Here is a 17,876-nt window from a genome sequence, read left to right on the forward strand (position 1 = left end):
TGGGGCCAGGGCTGGACGAGCCAGTTCCCCAGAGTGCACCCAGCCCTGCTGCACGGCCCTGCCCCCCACCCCCACCCCAGGCTGGGCCAGAGCCGGGCGTCTCTGATGGAGGCCTTCCCACGCAGACCTCGGTACTGGGGGCACTCCTGCGTGTGAACGTCGGGTGCAGGGCACGATGCCAGGCGGCAGTCCTGGGGACTCTGGGGGCTGCCGTCGTGTGCGAGGTGGGCAAAAGCTTGTTTCCCATGCGCCGCCACAGGGCTGCCTTGTCCATCTGGGCCCGTACTCCTGGGAGTCAGGATGCCAGTGGTCCCGCGTCTGAGGACCCCGTAAAACTCCTGGGAGTCAGGATGCCAGTGGTCCCGTGTCTGAAGACCCCCCAGAAAGTGATGTTTTGGTCTCACATTTTCCATGGAGACCACAGCCGACCAGCACACGTTCCGCAGTCAGCAACCAGCGCACACCCAGGAAGACCCCTTGCTTGTTTTCCCACTCTGCTAGAAGGTGCTGTGGCACGGGGGCTGATGGAGAAGCCCCCGGGGTCCTGCTGGAGGAGGCTGGGAGCCACGCGTGTCCAGGGTCTGCCTCTGCTCACCCCCTCCCTGCCCGCCTTTTCAATTCTGCGCGTTCCTCCAGAGTGCACTGACCTCTGGGTATTTTGGGTTCACTGTGACCTTTTCCCAGTACCACGGCAAAGCGGGTGCTGGCAGGTGTGGGGCAGGAGGGCTGCACACGGGGCGGGAACAGAGTCCCTCCTCAGGCAAAGCCCTGTGCCTCGCGTGCTGTGGGCCCTGAGGGCGGGGCTGCTGCTGCCCTTGCCTGCGGTCCTGCCAGCGGCTCTGTGGTGTGCAGCTGTCCAGGCCCCGTGGTCGTAACCATTAGCGTTGGGCCCGGCAGCTCCTCAGTCTGAGGTTGCCCCACGGGCAAATCAGAGGGCCGAGCGGCGAAGGGGCCTTCATCCTGGGCCAGAGGCAAAGCCAGACAGCAGGGCAGAAATGCCATCTGGGGGCTGGTGTCATGGCTGAATAGGCTAATCCTCCGCTTGCGGCTCCGGCACCCCGGGTTCTAGTCCTGGTTGGGGCGCCAGATTCTGTCCCGGTTGCCCCTCTTCCAGGCCAGCTCTCTGCTGTGGCTCGGGAGTGCAGTGGAGGATGGCCTGAGTGCTTGGGCTCTGTACCCCATGGGAGACCAGGAGGAGCACCTGGCTCCTGGCTTTGGGTCACTGCGTTGCGCGCTGGCCACAGTGCACCAGCCGCGGCGGCCGTTGGAGGGTGAACCAATGGCAAAGGAAGACCTTTCTCTCTGTCTGTCTCTCTCACTGTCCACTCTGCCTGTCAAAAAAAAAAAGAAAGAAAGAAAGAAAAGAAATGCGATCTGGGAAGTGCGGGCCCCTGGGCGTGGCCTAACAGGAGAACTCAGGATCCTTGCTAAGTGGAGGGCGTGTGTTGGGGGCCTTGCACGTGACGTGGGGGATGCCGGTGGCCGCTGAAGTCCGACTTCAGGGTAATTCTCAAGAGGCTGGTTGGCGTGTGGGAGTTGAGCAAGGCTCGTGGCTGGCTTGTTGACTGACTGTGTGACCGCAGGTGAGTTTCTTCTGTGGACTGCTGGTCATGCTGAGAAAACCCATCCTGCCCTGAGGGAGAAGCCCACTGTCCATCTGGGGGCCACCGGGCCGCCTGCGCGGTCCAAGCTCATAATCATCAGACGTCCTGGCCGTCTGCAGCAGCCGCAGCCTCGGGGCACTCAGGCACGAGTGTGGGGGGGTTTGTGTGGCATGAAGTGTATGTGGTGTATGTGGTGTGTGCATGGTGTCTGTGTGGTGTCTGTGTGTCTGTCTGTCCCACACACAGCCTCACCGTCCTCCACAGGCTCCTGCCGGGCCCGGCCCCGGCAGCTCCCGAGTCCTGCACTGCCCCGGCTCCGTGCCCTCTGTTGGGCAGACTCCGCAGCACCACGCCCAGCAGCCCGTTGTGAAGTGTGGCAGTCTGCGTATGCATTCATCACTTGAACTTGACCTCTGCCCCTTCAGGCGATTGGGTAGAGATGAAGACTGACAGGCACTCAGAGCCCCGGAGGCCCCGCCCCTGCAGCTGATGGCGGACGAATGCTTGTTCCCACGCGGCAGGGCCTTGGTTCTCCCTGACGTGGAGTCTGATGGATTTCCACCTGGACGTTTGTCTGAGTTCCCAAGTGGGACAAATAATCCAGATTCCGGGGGTCTGGTATTTCACTCCCAGCTCAGTTTTTTGTTTTGTTTTTGTTTTTGTTTTTGTTTTTAAGATTTACTTATTTGAAAGAGTGACAGAGAGAGAGAGAGAGAGAGAGAGAGAGATCTTTCATCCTCTGGTTCATTCCCCAAATACCTGCCACAGCTGGGGCTGGACCAGGCCACAGCCGGGAGCCTGAACTCCAGGTCTCCCCTGGCAGACTGGGGCCCAAGCACTTGAACCTCCAGCACCTGCTGCCCCCCAGGACTCGCTGGCCAGGACCCGGCCCTGACGCAGCGTAGCCAGGACTCCAGCCCGCGTTCGAGGATGGGACGCACCCACTGCACCCGTGTCCGCTCCTCACTAGGAGCGTGCTGTCGCCCCCTGGGGTCCACTTGTCCGTCACAGCACTGTAATTTAGTGTCGGGAAGGTCACTCGTCCGGTCTGCACAGTGCCAGTGTCTGCAGAAGTCAGATGCGCCAGGTCCTGGGTGCTTCCTGGGTGGGGGCCAGCAGGTGGGTGTCGCTCAGCACCGAGCTGCAGGGCCACCCAGGCGAAGGGCATGGAGACTGCGTGCTCAGCTCTGCCTGCAGGTCCCGGAAGCTCGTAGAAGGTGGCTGTTGAGATGTGCTTTTCCCATAGGGAAGGTCTCACGAGGCAGGTGCTGCGCGGGGAAGCCCGGCTCCTGCTGCACTGGCTGGGTGTGGCTTCTCCGCGGAGTGGCGTCTGTGCAGCCCCTTGCTGGGCTTGGTTGGCACAGCCTCACTCCGCTCCTCCCCTGCTGGTTCAGGGCCTACCTACACCCTCTCCAGCTTTTCTGCCCCATGCTCCCATCTAGAAATGCCGCCCCCTCCCCGTGTGAAGGCCACAGGTGGGCCTGTTTGTGCCGCAACAGGCCCTCAGCAGGCGTCGCCAGTGCTGACCTGCTAACTGGCTCCCCTGCCCAGGTAAACCCTGACTGTGACCACAGTGCCACTGGGCAGGCCCTTGACAGCCCGAGGTCCTGCTGAGCCCCCAGAGAATCCCGTGGGGCCTGGCATCGGCCACTTCCATAGCACTGGGGCGGGGGGCTGGGAAGGCCAGGAGGCCAACTCTGGGCGCTGTGGTAGCACAGCCAAGGGGCCAGGTGGAGCCAGCGCTGTGTCTGTGACCTAGAGGTTGAGGTCGGCCTCATTCCAGAGCTGGCTGTGGAGGGGGTTGCGGCCGGGGCTCTGCCTGGGCATCTCCCACAGCTGGAGCAGAGCAGGGCCTTCCTGGCTGTCCATGCCACAGGGCGTCTATGAGCTGGTGGCCCTGGTTCCTCTTTGTTTTGTTGTCACTTTGTTGCTGCTGTCTCGCAGTTTTGCGGTAAGTTAACTCTTGGCTGGTACCTGCGTTCCCAGTCCTGAACTAGACTTCATTTTGGGAGTGGAAGGAGTAGAAGAAAAACAGTGCTCACCTTTTAAATCACAGAGCTGCTGTCACTTCTCTCTCTCTTTTTTTTTTTTTGGACTGCAGAGTTAGAGAGAGACAGAGAGAAAGGTCTTCCTTTTCTGTTGGTTCACCCCCCAATGGCCGCTGTGGCTGGCACACCGCACTGATGCAAAGCCAGGAGCCAGGTGTTTCCTCCTGGTCTCCCATGCGGGTGCAGGGCCCAAGCACTTGGGCCATCCTCCACAGCACTCCTGGGCCACAGCAGAGAGCTGGACTGGACGAGGAGCAACCGGGACTAGAACCCGGTGTGCCGGCGCTGCAGGCGGAGGATTAGCCTAGTGAGCCGCGAGCCGGCTGCTGTCACTTCTCTTCAGCGTGGTTGGTTTGATGCTACTTGAACTTTGCACAAAGCAGGCACGTCAGTAGGAAGATGTTCTCAGCACCTGAACTCCAGTTTCTTAGTTTACCTGGTGTTCCACTTGAGCTTGGGAACTGCCTCAGCACCCAGGTACCAGAGCGCTGCCTGGGAAGTGGGCCTAGGAAGAGACCGACGCCCTGGGGACGGGGCCATTCCTCCCCTGCAGGTCTTTGGCCAGGAAGGGTTCCAGCCAGGCCCTCTTCGCCACCTCATCTTTTGAGAAGTGTGGGGTGTGAGGGATGTGTTTGCTGAGCCACGGGGACCCCGGTTGTTGTCCTCGGGGGTGGCTACGTTGGGACTGCCTCAGCAGGTACAACCTGGGCGTGGAGCTTGCTGGTGGACACAGACCCCTTTCCTGAAAAAGGACCAGCGACATCTTGCAGATGCTCCTGGGTGCACATGGCTCCCCCAGGACCTGCAAGAGCTCACGTGAGAGGCAGAGCCCACAGAGACCACTCACAGGCACCTGTGTGCATGTGCACACGCACACGCACACACACTCACATGCCCTGGGGACCCTTCGGGCCTCCCTCTGCCCAGAGCGTCTCCTGCTTGCATTTCTAACCCTCGTGGGTCAGCTCTCAGCCAGCCTTGCTCTTTGGATTGTAACCTGTCGCTCTGAAGTGTTTGTCACAGAACAGTTAGAGGGTAGACAGGGAGGGACCTGCTGTGGGTGTCAGTGTGTGATTCACACACGTGTACGAGCACGCCCACACCCTCATGCCTGCATGAGTTCACGGTTCTCACGCAGCCACCCCATTGCCCCTCACTTGTGCCTCTCGCTGCCTTGCTCCCGTCTGGGCTGAGACCCTGCCCCACCAGCCACCTTTGCCTTTACAAAGTTCCGCACGGGTTGTGGGGATTGAGTGCAGGCCTGGAGGAGGCCTCCCTAACCCGCGGTTGCTGTCCTGGCCATCCATTCCCTGTCCTCGGACATTCGGGGGAGGGTGCTTCTGGCCAGCTTTCCCCTGAGGAGGCTGTGCGGCTGCTGTGGCGCGGGCTTGCCCCCCCACCTGCCTATGCTGCCACCCCCTTCCTGGATTGGAAGAGGAGTGGCCAGGACCCAGACCCGCCCTCCGATGCAGGATGCTGGTGTCCTAGGCAACGGATTAACCCCACCCCCACCCCGCTCACAAGGCCTGCCCCTCCCTGCTCACGCTGACCCTCTCTGGACGTCTCTTTTTTGCTCACCACCTCAGTGGCTGGGTGCTGTGCCTGTGTAGTTCCTAAGAACTGCTTAGGTGAGGGCCATCTGTGAACTGCGATCCTGCGAAGCCTGTTCCTCTCTCAGCGCCTGCGTCCGGCTTGCGTGTTAGAGACAGCTTGAAGTTTTGAGGGAGTCGACTGCTTGTCTTCTGCAAGATGAGATAAAATGTTTGCAGGACAGCTGTCCCGCCCCAGGTGTACTTTCGCTTGCATTGGACAGCTCGGGAGCGCCCCTCCCAGGGGCAGCCCCTCCGCCCTGAGCCCTCCCTGCCCTGCCTGGAGGGAGAGGCAGCCTCGGGTAGCGTTTTCCCTGTTCCAGAACTGGACGGAGACAGTTTCCCAGCGCTGACTCCCACACTGCCTGTGTCTGCCTGGGTCCCTGCTTGATTCCTTCTTGGCTGGGCGGGATTCCCCTGCCAAGCCCCCACTGAGGGCACTGCCCAGCATTTCCCATGGGCATCTTGGAGCTGGGCTCCCTTCTCTCGCAGGCACCCTGGGGAGGGGTCTCTGGGCCTCTGGTCACGGCGTGCTTCCATGTATTACACTCATCTGTGGCGTCCATGGGGGAGGTCGCCTCCCGTCTTGGCAAAGGTTTGCTAGAGGTCAGAAGGCACCTTGGCCTCCAGCAGCCCCTCCTCCCAATGCAGTGCCCGGACCTTCAGGGCACAGTGGGGTGCTGACCGCATGCCCTCCTCCCCACGCGCGGCGCCGTGCCCTGGGGCTGTGTGTGGGGTGCTGACCGTGTGCCCTCCTCCCCTCTCGCGGCACCGTGTCCTGGGGGCTGTGCAGTGGGTGCTGACCCTGTGCCCTCCTCCGCACGCGTTGCGCTGTGCCCTGGGGCTGTGCGTGGGGTGCTGACCCTGTGCCCTCCTCCCTACACGTGGCACCGTTCCCTGGGGCTGTGCGCGGGGTGCTGACCATGTGCCTTCCTCACCACACACAGCGCCGTGCCCTGGGGCTGTGTGTGGCGTGCTGACCGTGTACCCTCCTCCCCACATGCGGCGCTGTGCCCTGGGGCTGTGCGTGGGGTGCTGACCCTGTGCCCTCCTCCCCACATGTGGTGCCGTGCCCTGGGGCTGTGCGCGGGGTGCTGACCGTGTGCCCTCCTCCCCACCCATGGCGCCATGCCCTGGGGTCTGTGCACAGGGTGCTGACCGCATGCCCTCCTCCCCACGCGCGGTGCCGTGCCCTGCGGTCTGTGCGCGGGGTGCCGACCATGTGCCTTCCTCCCCACTTGCAGCACCGTACCCTGGGGGCCGTGCACCAGGTGCTAACCCTGTGCCCTCCTCCCCACGCTCAGCGCTGTGCCCTGGGGCTGTGCGCAGGGTGCTGACCGTGTGCCCTCTTCCCTACACGCGGCGCCGTGCCCTGGGTCTGTGCAGTGGGTGCTGACCGCCTGCCCTCCTCCCCACCCATGGTGCCGTGCCCTGGGGGCTGTGCAGTGGGTGCTGACCCTGTGCCCTCCTCCCCAGGTGTGATGCCGTGCCCCCGGGGCCGTGGCGGGTGCTGACCCTGTGCCCTCCTCCCCACGCACGGCGCCGTGTCCTGGGGGCTGTGCAGTGGGTGCTGACCCTCTGCCTTCCTCCGACGCCTTGCCCTGGGGCTGTGCGTGGGGTGCTGACCGCATGCCCTACTCCCCATGCGCGGCACCATGCCCTGGGGGCCGTGCACTGGGTGCTGACCGCCTGCCCTTCTCCCCACCCATGGCGCCATGCCCTGGGGGCTGTGCAGTGGGTGCTGACCGTGTGCCCTTCTCCGACACCTTGCCCTGGGGTCCGTGGGCGGGTGCTGACCCTGTGCCCTCCTCCCCACGTGTGACGCCATGCCCTGGGTCTGTGCAGTGGGTGCTGACCCTGTGCCCTCCTTCTCACGCGCGGCGCCGTGCCCTGGGGGCTGTGCAGTGGGTGCTGACCGCCTGCCCTCCTCCCCACCCATGGCGCCGTGCCCTGGGGGCTGTGCAGTGGGTGCTGACCGCCTGCCCTCCTCCTCACGTGTGGCGCCGTGCCCTGGGGCCATGCCTGTGCCGACCCTGTACCCTCCTCCCCACCCATGGCGCCGTGCCCTGGGGGCTGTGCAGTGGGTGCTGACCGCCTGCCCTCCTCCTCACGTGTGGCGCCATGCCCTGGGGCCGTGGCTGTGCCGACCCTGTGCCCTCCTCCCCACCCATGGCGCCGTGCCCTGGGGCCGTGGCGGTGCTGACCCTGTACCCTCCTCCCCACCCATGGCGCCGTGCCCTGGGGCCGTGGCGGTGCTGACCCTGTACCCTCCTCCCCACCCATGGCGCCGTGCCCTGGGGCCGTGGCTGTGCTGACCCTGTGCCCTCCTCCCCACCCATGGCGCCGTGCTGACCGCCTGCCCTCCTCCGCAGCAGCAGCAGGAGATGCTGGCCATGAAGCACCAGCAGGAGCTGCTGGAGCACCAGCGCAAGCTGGAGCGGCACCGGCAGGAGCAGGAGCTGGAGAAGCAGCACCGCGAGCAGAAGCTGCAGCAGCTCAAGAACAAGGAGAAAGGCAAAGAGAGTGAGTGGGGGCGGGGCCGGAGGGGGCGGGGCCGGGAGGGGCGGGGCCGGGAGGAGGGGCGGGGCCGGGGAGGGGCGGGGCCCGGGAGGAGGGCAGGGCGGGGGGGCAATCCCCAGAGGAGGGGCGGGGCCGGGAGGGGGCGGGGCCGGGAGGGGGCGGGGCCAGGGGGGGCAATCCCCAGAGGAGGGGCGGGGCCGGGAGGGGGCGGGGCCCAGGAGGGGGCAGGACCCTGGGTGGGGTTGGGGCAGGGGTGCTGCAGGCCAGATGGTCAGGGCTCCTCCCTGGGTGCCTGTGCTGTGCTCCCACCTGGTAGGGGCAGAGCAGGGGCACTGCCGAAGGAGGCCGCTCCCCTGCAGCCTGCGTGGTGGGGTCCAGGCGTTACTTCTTCCTGGCTGCTGTGTTGGGTGTGAACCGCAAAGCAGGGGGCATTCCGAGGGGGTCTGATTTGACGGAAGCCTCTAAGGACTGCTGGGCAATGGGCCCCCAGACCGAAAGTGACGAAAACCATAGGCACGCCAGATGCGTGCTGATCGCATCTGTGAGTTCTGTTCCGGCGTCTCCAAAGTGCTTTTCTGCAGAGAACATTCTGTGTGCTCCCGAAGCAGGAGGAGGCCGAGCCGTGGCTGAGGGTGGCAGCCGCCCGGCGCCGACAGAGGGCTTTCCCGTTGGCTGGGGGTGGAGTGGGGCAGGGCTTGTGTGTCCGTTTCCTTCTCAGAGAGCCTGGACTTGACACTGTCCCAGGGCCATTCTGCTACTCCTCCCTCCTGGAAGATCAGAGGACGTGGCACAGTGACCGCTGCTGGCTGCTCGGCCACGGGCCCACGGGAGTGACTCAAGCTTTTCCCCCAGATGGAGACCAGAGGCCCCTTGGCTCCTTGTGTGTGTGTGTGCATGCGCCCCTTCTGTCCCAGAGGCCCCTCAGCCCCGTGTGATTGTGTGTGTGTGTGTGCATGTGTGTTCTAACCCAGAGGCCCCTCGGCCCCGTGTGAGTGTGTGTGTGTGCCCCTTCTGTCCCAGAGGCCCCCCGTCCCCTTGTAAGTGTGTGTGTGAGTGTGTGTGTGCATGTGTGTTCTAACCCAGAGGCCCCTCGGCTCTGTGAGTGTGTGTCCCTTCTGTCCCAGAGGCCCCTCAGCTGTGTGTGTGTGAGTGTGTGTGCGCGTTGTGAGTGTGAGTCTGTGTCTCCTCTGTCTCAGAGGCCCCTTGGCTCCCTGTGTCTGTGTCCCTTCTCCTGGAGCCAGGACCCCGTCACCAGTCAGTGGTCTTGGCCAGCCGCGGGCGCTGTGTCCTGCCCAGGGCCCTGCACAGGGGAAGTGAGTGTCCCACGTGGCCGACAACAGGCAGGAAGGCATTTCCTGGGCTCCAGGGCTGCTGCCGCCGAGGCCCGCCGCGGGCACCACACTGTGCACAGTGCTCCTGCTCGGCCCTGGGCCGTGGCCCCCCAGCAGCCACTCAGCCTGGGGCTTGTTCTGGGCGTCCTCCGACCGCGTGCTCGTGAGGGCCACGCAGGGGGGTGCAGCTCCCTGGCGCTGTGCAGTGTGGGGAGCTGTCACGGAGCTCGCGTAACTCGGGTACCAGGGCTTCTCAGTATTCGCCCTTTTCATAGCTTGATCTCTTAGAACCCGTAACACGGGTCAGACGCCCCGATTCTGGAAACCACTCCGGAACCTACAGCTTGCGGGGCACTGAAGGACCCCCAAAGTGCTAGATTCGGGAGCAGTTCAGATTCAGGATATTTTGATCAGAGGAAACTCAGCCAGTAAAGGCTACGCAGTCCCAAATCTAAACATCTCAAAAGTCTGCAACACCTCTGCCCCCAAGCCTTTCAGATAAGGGCTCCTCGGCTTGTACCGAGTCCACATGAGAATTGATCAGGTACATGCGAGGCATAGAAGACCCTAAAACAGGCTCCACTGGCATCGGCGTGGCGTTTAGATAACCCCAGTTATCCGTAAGTGACCCCTCATCCCCGTCCCTCCCACCGTCTCAGGGGCACAGCAGTGCTAAAGAAGATTCATGGAAAGTTACATCGTAAGAGTTTGTATTGATGCAAAAATTGGTTATTCATGTGTACCAGAGGTCTTCAAAACGTTTCTGAAAATTCACATTATGAAAAATGCATGGATTTCAAAATGTTTGCAGCAAAATAGAATTTTTAATTATTTTTTATTCATTTGAGAGACGAAGGAAGCTCGCTTCCATGGGTCACTCCCCAGCTGCCCACGTGGCCCGCACCGGGCTGGGCCGAAAGCCAGGAGCTGGGACCGCAGCCCCGCGCTCCCCCGTGGAGGTCAGGAGCCGTGCCTGCTGCCTCCCAGGTCTGCAGGGCTGGGAGGCTGAGCTGGGGACCTAACCAGGCACCAGACGATGGGCGTGGCGTCAGCCTCCAGGCCAGACACTGCTCCTTGACTGGCCGTTTCGCTCCGTTTGCCCCAGAACTTGAACATACCCGCCAGTCCGCTCTGCACGGCTGTGGGTGCATCGCTCCGAGTGATCACTCTGCTTCCAGTGCTGCGTGTGCTCACTTCCCTGCATTCCGGCCTCGTGTCGGTGGAATCAGGAACCGGCTGTTCCGCCCCCGTCATGCGCTCCCTCCTGCAGCCTCCCGGGTGGACTGACGATGTCGGTGCAGGAGCTTCCTGCTTCTGCAGCGTCCCTGGCGACACGCGCTTTGTTTCCCCATCCTGAGTCAGAGTCTCCCGGCTTTGCTGTCGGTGTCGTGCTGGCTGTGGCACACCGGGGGTCTGTGTCCAGCACCTAACCCATGTGGGCAGTGTGGGGGCCACAAGGCCTGCCCAGTGCCCGTTTTACCCCAGAGGAGCGGAACCAGGGGAGATAGATAGGCAGTCTGCGAGTCGTGGGTCTGTGGTTCTTGGTGAGGCCAGCGGTCTGGGCGAGGTCGTGGGTCTGTGGTTCTGGGCGAGGCCAGCAGGTGCAGCCTTCTCAGGGCGGGAGGGGCCGCTCCCCCAGGAGAACTTCCTCATCAGAGCCCCCACCTGGATGACCGTGTGTGTCTCGCTGTTCCTCTGCACTGGTGTGCGCATTTTCTCACCTGTTGCCCGCATCTGCTGACGACCTGCTGCTGAACTCTTCCACTGGGTTAATCTGTCGGGTTTCAGTTCTTGAATTCTCATCCAGCCTTCTCATGGCTCCTCACGGAGCTTCTGACGGTCGCTGTCTGTTGTTGGTGATGGCTTTCGTCAGCTGTGTGTCCCCCGTGTGCCTGGACGCTTCTGTGCGTGCCAGCCTGTGTGTGAAGAGCTCCAGGGGCCACGTGGGCCTGGGAGGCAGGTGCCCTCCTGTGCGGTGGGATTCGCATCGCTTCTTCCGGCTGGTCCTCGTACTGCCATTTGTTCAGGGCCCTCTGGGGGCTGGGCTCCCCGGCCCTCTTTTCTCATGAGGCCCCTCCCCCTCGGTGCACCTGTCTGTGCGGCCCAGCTCCCCAGCCTCGGCGCTGTCTGCACACAGGCCTCCTGGCGCCCGGGTCCCGGGAGCTGTGACTCACTGACCCCTGCTTCGTGTGCTCCCAGCAGCGCGTGCCGGCGGCCCTGCGGTGTCCTCGCACCCGGGCTATGCCTCTCCGTGCTGTGTGCTGCTCTGGTGCCTGGGGGCCGAAGCGTCTGATCTGGGGCTTGCCTCTGTATCGTTGTCGGATAGTGAAATCGACACAGCGCGGGTAAGACTCCTCCCTGGAACAGAAGGCTTTCCAAGGGGCTCTTGGAACCCTCGTGTCCGGCGGGCGCTGGGGACAGTGGTCAGCACACCCCTTGGCACGCCCGCATCCCATATCTGAGAGCCTGGGTTCAACCCCAGCTCCGCTCTCCATCTGCATTCCGGCTTCCTGCTAATGTGCCCTTGGAGGCCGCAGGCCATGCGCAAACGCTTGGGCCCCTGCCACCCACGTGGGAAACCAGGATTGAGCTCGAAGCTCCTGGCTTCAGCCTGGCCCAGCCCTGACTGTTGCGAGCTTTTGAGGAACGCCCAGTGGGTGTCTGCCTGTCTGCCTTCTATAAATAACAAAGCATAATGAAAAATACATATAAAACTGCACATACTGATATAAAATATAAATCAGCATAAAACAGTTTGTAAATCTTTATGTCCTTGAAGGAATTAATACCAATGAAGTTAATTCCGTTTTAAATTTGTTTTCTATGTGATGACTGCTAGTATACAAGACTCATTCTTTTTGTTTTTTAAAGATTTATTTATTTTAAAGAGTTAGAGGAGAGGCAGAGAGAGAGAGAAAGAAAGAGAGAGAGAGAGAGAGAGGTCTTCCATCCGATGGTTCACTACCCAGATGGCCACAACAGCCAGAGCTGTGCCGATCCGAAGCCAGGAGCTTCCTCCAAGTCTCCTGCATGGGTGCAGGGGCCCAAGGACTTGGGTCACCATCCACTGCTTTCCCAGGCCATAGCAGAGAGCTGGATGGGAAGTGAAGCAGCCAGGACTTGAACCAGCGCCCGTATGGGGTGCCAGCACTGCAGGCGGCGTCTTTACCTGCTAGGCCACAGCGCCGGCCCCAGACTCATTCTAAATTAGGATTGACCTGTCAGCTAAGCTGTATTGTTATGCCTGTATCTTCTCCGACCTTTTTGTAAAATACTTGTATTTCAAAACGTATTTTTCCTGCGTGTTATAAATAATGTTCTCTCTTAGTCTCCGATTTGTTTCACTAGTCTGAGTCTGTAGTAATTTCGCGTGATTACGTCGGCCGTTACGCGGCGTTCAGTCTGTGCAGTAACTGCGCTCGGCGCGCGCTCTCTCCACAAGACAGCGTGGAGGCAGAGAACACCGCACGGCGGCTCCTCCTGTGCACTCCGGTTCTCAGCCCGCGTTTGCAGCCGACACTAAATGTGAGCGAGGGGCGTGAGACCACTCAGGAGCCGAGGACTTGCGCAGCGGCCGCCCGCAGGGCTCTGTCCGGGGAGGGGAGGCCCCTCGCGGTCCCCTCTGGTTGACTCTAGGGTGGCTGGGGTCAGCGTTCCCTTTGTGAAACCCCTGGGAGAGTCTCAGGTGCGTGGGATCTGACCTGCTGCAGGCCCCGTGGCCTGTCCTCCCCCCTGGGCCCCTGCCTCCTGGGACAGCAGCTCCCGGGCCCCCCAGGAGCCCCGGCGGAGGAGCTGCCGTCCCCTGCACTTGCAGGGCGCGTGCGGGAGCCTCTGCGGGGGCCAGCCCCTCCCAGCCCGCGGCTCCCCGGCCCCTCAAGTGCAAGCGCCCTGTTGGATTTCTTCAGGGGAGTTCTTCAAACCTGCTTTGAAGGCCTGTGCGTTTGAGGTCAGCTCACTGATGGACGGCGCCACCACCCAACCCACGGCAGTTCTTTGGATTTCTCAAAAGCAGCTCGGCGTCAAGGATTCTTTCGGAGTTTACCAGAATCTTCCAATACGAATGTCGCCTTTTTTTTTAAGAGCTCATCTTTTTTTTTTAATTTTTTTTAAATTTAAAAAAAAAATTTTTTTGGACAGGCAGAGTGGACAGTGAGACAGAGAGACAGAGAAAAGGGTCTTCCTTTGCCGTTGGTTCACCCTCCAATGGCTGCCGCAGCCGGCGCGCTGCGGCCAGCGCACCGCACTGATCCGATGGCAGGAGCCAGGAGCCAGGTGCTTCTCCTGGTCTCCCATGGGGTGCAGGGCCCAAGCACTTGGGCCATCCTCCACTGCACTCCCTGGCCACAGCAGAGAGCTGGCCTGGAAGAGGGGCAACCGGGACAGAATCCGGCGCCCCGACCGGGACTAGAACCCGGGGTGCCGGCGCTGCAAGGCAGAGGATTAGCCTAGTGAGCCGCGGCGCCGGCCATGAATATCGCCTCAATCACAGACGGTCTCCGGGCTGCACGCCTGCCCTCGGCAGGGTCAGGGATGGACGCCCGCCCTCGGCCCTCGCCGCGCTGCGCGCCCTCTCCTCTGCTCCGGGCTCGTCCCAGACGGCGATCTCGGGGTTCCCACGGGTGGATCTGGGTGGTCAGGTCTTATTGTCACTAGGAAGCTGTGTCCAGTTGGACACTTGGCCAGCTTGCGCCAGCTCTGCAGCCCGCGGAGTGTGGTCCTGCGGTGAGAAGACAGGGCCAGCGACCACCGTGGTGGGCACCCCTCGGGGTGCCGCTGCGCATCGGGGGAACTCAGGCGTCTGGGCCCGGCTCCTGCCTCTGACGGCCCCCGCGGAGCAGCTGGTGGTGTTGGCTGGCGTTTTTCAAGATGAACTTGCTCTGAAGGCTGAATCAGCTTTGTTGCACTGGCAGGCACTTAGAGTGCTTATGATCTTAGATGCTGGTGCAGCTTCCTGGTAGTGGTGGTCACCAGTGATGCTGTGAATTCTTGGAGCCTGGGGCCTTTCCCACCACAGTTAGCATAAACACGTGTTTCAGTGCACCTGGGTTTTATCTTCACTCTTCCCTTGGGGAATCTAACACACACAGTCTTTGGACGTGAACCTGAAAGGGAAACTCCAAGAGAAGGCAGGTCTTTGTGCCAGGGCTGAGCTGGGCTCACACAGCCGTGGTGTCTCCCTGCTACATAGAAGCTCAGCCCTGCTGGCAGCCAGGTGGGCCACCGAGGAAGCCCCTCCCTGTGTGGGAGTGAGGCAGGAGGCCGGCGTCAGCACCTGGCCCCCACGTACAGTATTTGTGCTTTCTGGGCAGCGAATGGGCTGTGAGAGCGAGGAAGTGAGTCTCGGGTGGAAGCCAGGAGAAGGATCAGGGATGGACGTGTCCTCAGACTGTGTCCTGGGCCGGTGCCGGCCACCTAGAGCTGCGGCCCCCTGCTGCAGCCCAGCCCCCCACCCCGGTGTGAGTCCTCCCTGTCTCTGTCCTGCCAGCTTTTACTCAGTGCCGCCCCCTGCAGCAGGGCCCCGCCCAGGCAGAGCTGCGACCAGAATTCATGCGACTGGGATGCACACATATTCTCAGGAAACTTCTCAAAGACCCCTCTATGCAAGGTTTTCAAGCGTTTTTGCACCAAAAGAAATTCACCTTGCAGTCGCATCCTCCACACACTTTCCCACGCGGCTCGTCGGCGCCCTGCCTGGGAGACGGGGAGGTCAGGAGCCGCCTCATCCCATCCTCTCCTGGCGAAGTCCAAAGAACTAGATTTCCCCTGGGCGTGGAAGGTCCCGGACCCAGAGGCTGCAGGCCGGGTTTACCTGCAGGCCAGGCCAGTGCAGAGGCCCAGCTGCCCCCGGCCAAGTCGAGGAGGAGCGCTCGGGGTCACCCCCTGCCTGGCCTCCTGGGCCGTCCTCGTGGTCACCACCATCAGCCTGTCCTTTGGCCATTTGTCTACTTGACCAATGTAATGGCAAAAATTCACAGCTGCTCGCCCCGTGCCCCAGCCTCTTCATCATGAGGTGGGGCTTCCTCCGTGTGACCCGTGTGGGCCCCTGAGCCCGTCTCTGCTCTCTGCTCGTTCCTCACTGCTGCCCAGTGCTTCCTTGCACCGTGGCCGGGGACCCCATGCCTGCACCTCTGCATAGCGGCTCCTGCGTCTGTCTGCAGAGTTAGCAGTCTGGCCACTGCATCCTCCAGGGGCTCTTTTATGTCAAAGATTAAAGCTCCCTTCAGAAGGAACAAGTGTGAGCGCCGCGCCATCTCAGGGGAGTAACCCGCCTTCCAGACACACGTCAGTTCCGGGCATCCGAGGGGAGCAAGACCTCTTACAAGCCCCCCGGGCGTCTCCCGCCTCCACCCCTGCCTCCCCTTACAAATCCCCCAGGCGTCTCCTGTCTTCATAAGCCCACCGCCTCCACCCCTGCCTCCCCTCCCGTAGCCCCCAGCCCCTCCCAGCCCCTCGCTGAGCTGGCCCCCCCTGTGCGTCCTGCCCTTCGCCAGGTGCCGTGGCCAGCACAGAGGTGAAGATGAAGTTGCAAGAATTCGTGCTCAATAAGAAGAAGGCGCTGGCCCACAGGAACCTGAACCACTGCATTTCCAGTGACCCCCGCTACTGGTACGGGTAAGTGGCCGGGGTGGGGACGCCCTGCCTCATCCAGGCCCTGCAGACGCAGGCTCTTTACCTGCTGAGGCCAAAGGAGCGGGTGAGGGAGGGAACCCCGAGGGATGGCGGCTGGCCCGGGTGTGCTTGGAGTGCGGAGGCGTGGCCGTCGTCCCGCTGGGGCTCTGGGCCGTCTCAGAGGAAGCTGTGGGTCCCTGGGGCTGGTGCCCGCGCAGTCCCCGTTCAGCCACAGCAGGTGCCACTGAGACTGGATTCCCTCCGAGTTGTGCGTTTGCATCCACCAAGTCTGCCCACTGTGCTTCAGGCAGCTCCGTCAGCTGCGAGCCCCACCAGAGCCTGCATGGCAGGCAGAGCCTTGTTGGTGCTGTGGGCTGAAGAGAGCCCAGGGCAGAGGCCTGGGCGGGGCAGAGGCCTGGGCGGGGCAGAGGCCTGGGCGGGCAGAGGCCTGGGCGGGGCAGAGGCCTGGGCGGGCAGAGGCCTGGGCGGGGCAGAGGCCTGGGCGGGCAGAGGCCTGGGCGGGGCAGAGGCCTGGGCGGGGCAGAGTGGCAGCTCCCACGGCCCTGCCCCACCCCTGCCAGTAGACGGCTCTGAGCCACGGCCCGCTGCTCGCCCTTCAGGGCACCCACCCCAGGCCGCCGCTGGTGTCACAGTGTGGAAGGGACCACCCTCAGTGTAGACAGCCAAGGGAAGGGGCCACCCTCAGTGTAGATGGACAGGGGAAGAAGAGTCCACTTCCAGTCCAGATGGCCAAGGGAAGGGGCTACCCCCAGTGTAGACGGCCAAGGGAGAGGCCGTCTGCAGTCTACCCAGCCGAGGGGGTACTGTGGTTTGGGGCACTGAAGGCTCTGGGGAGCCCGGTGAGAGCTGAGCAAGCAGCGTCTGGGGTGGGGCACGGGGGACCAGCAGCCCTTCCTGTGCGTCGGGCCCACAGCCTGCTGCCCTGGGTCTGACAGCCTGGGGGAGGTTTCCGACAAGAGGCGCTGGGGTCCCTGTTGGTCTTGTGTCGCTGCCTGGGGCAGGAGTGTTGTGGGAGCTGGGTCTTGGCAGGGAGGGAAGGACACCTTGTCCAGCCCCATTCCACGTCCGGTGACCGCGTGCCCTCTGGGCCTGCGGGTGGGGGGACGGCAGTGGGACCTGCAGAAGAGAGCTCGGGAGGGCAGTGGGCAGGAGCTACGCAGGACGCCGACCTCACGCGCTGCGGCCGAGGGCTCCAGGGACAGTGTCTTGGGAGGGGCCTGCAGGGAAAATGAAAAGGCAAGCCGCCGACTGGAAGGCGGCATCCCCAGGCAGATGGCTGCCGCTAGCGGAGCCCACAGTCCAGCGCCACGCTGGGGAGAGCCCAAGGGTGGACAGGTCCCCTCCAACAGGTAGCGGAGCCCACAGTCCAGCGCCGCGCTGGAGAGAGACCAAGGGTGGACAGGTCCCCTCCGACAGGTAGCGGAGCCCACAGTTCAGCGCCACGCTGGGGAGAGACCAAGGGTGGACAGGTCCCCTCCGACAGGCAGCTGAGCACCAGCGGGCCCGTGGGTAGAGGGCTGACGCCCCAGTCACCAGCGAGGCGCAGAGCCCAGCCACGGCAGGGCACGCCGCGCAACCCAGCTGGCTCGTTACGCTGGCCATGTGTCAGCAAAGGGTGTGGTACCTGCTTGTCTGCGGGCTGCCCACGGGTGTCTCAGCGGCACGGCACACTGGAAACCATTGGCAGCGGCTGGGGGAGCCAACGTCCACCTGCGCTGTGGCCCAGCAGCAGCCCCCCTCGTGTCTCCTGGGACACACACAGGGACACACAGTCCCCCCTCGTGTCTCCTGGGACACACACAGGAATGCACAGTGCCCCCCTCGTGTCTCCTGGGACACACAGCGGCCCCCCTCGTGTCTCCTGGGACACACACAGGGACACACAGTCCCCCCTCGTGTCTCCTGGGACACACACAGGAATGCACAGTGCCCCCCTCGTGTCTCCTGGGACACACAGAGCCCCCCTCGTGTCTCCTGGGACACACACTGGGACACACAGCGCCCCCCCCCCCACGTCGCCAGGGACACACACAGGGACGCACAGCACCCCCCTCGTGTCTCCTGGGACACACAGAGCCCCCCTCGTGTCTCCTGGGACACACAGTGCCCCCCCCCGTGTCTCCTGGGACACACAGTGCCCCCCCCCCCCCCCGT

General features: G+C 63.0%; 1 protein-coding gene across 11 annotated transcripts in view; it reads left to right on the forward strand.

Moving 5' to 3' along the window:
• HDAC4 (histone deacetylase 4) overlaps positions 1-17,876 on the forward strand; it is a 268,181-nt gene that overhangs the window by 174,777 nt on the left and 75,528 nt on the right. For 7 of the 11 annotated variants that reach the window (XM_070071474.1, XM_070071472.1, XM_070071473.1 and 4 more), the window contains 2 exons: positions 7,614-7,764; positions 15,584-15,704. In XM_070071474.1, coding sequence (XP_069927575.1) covers positions 7,614-7,764; positions 15,584-15,704 — 272 coding nt within the window. The remainder of the gene's footprint in view (positions 1-7,613; positions 7,765-15,583; positions 15,705-17,876) is intronic. The other 4 variants (XM_070071471.1, XM_070071466.1, XM_070071468.1 and 1 more) reach the window with 3 other exon arrangements.

Source organism: Oryctolagus cuniculus, chromosome 3, assembly GCF_964237555.1.
Source record: "Oryctolagus cuniculus chromosome 3, mOryCun1.1, whole genome shotgun sequence".
In the NCBI taxonomy this organism is placed as follows: domain Eukaryota; kingdom Metazoa; phylum Chordata; class Mammalia; order Lagomorpha; family Leporidae; genus Oryctolagus; species Oryctolagus cuniculus.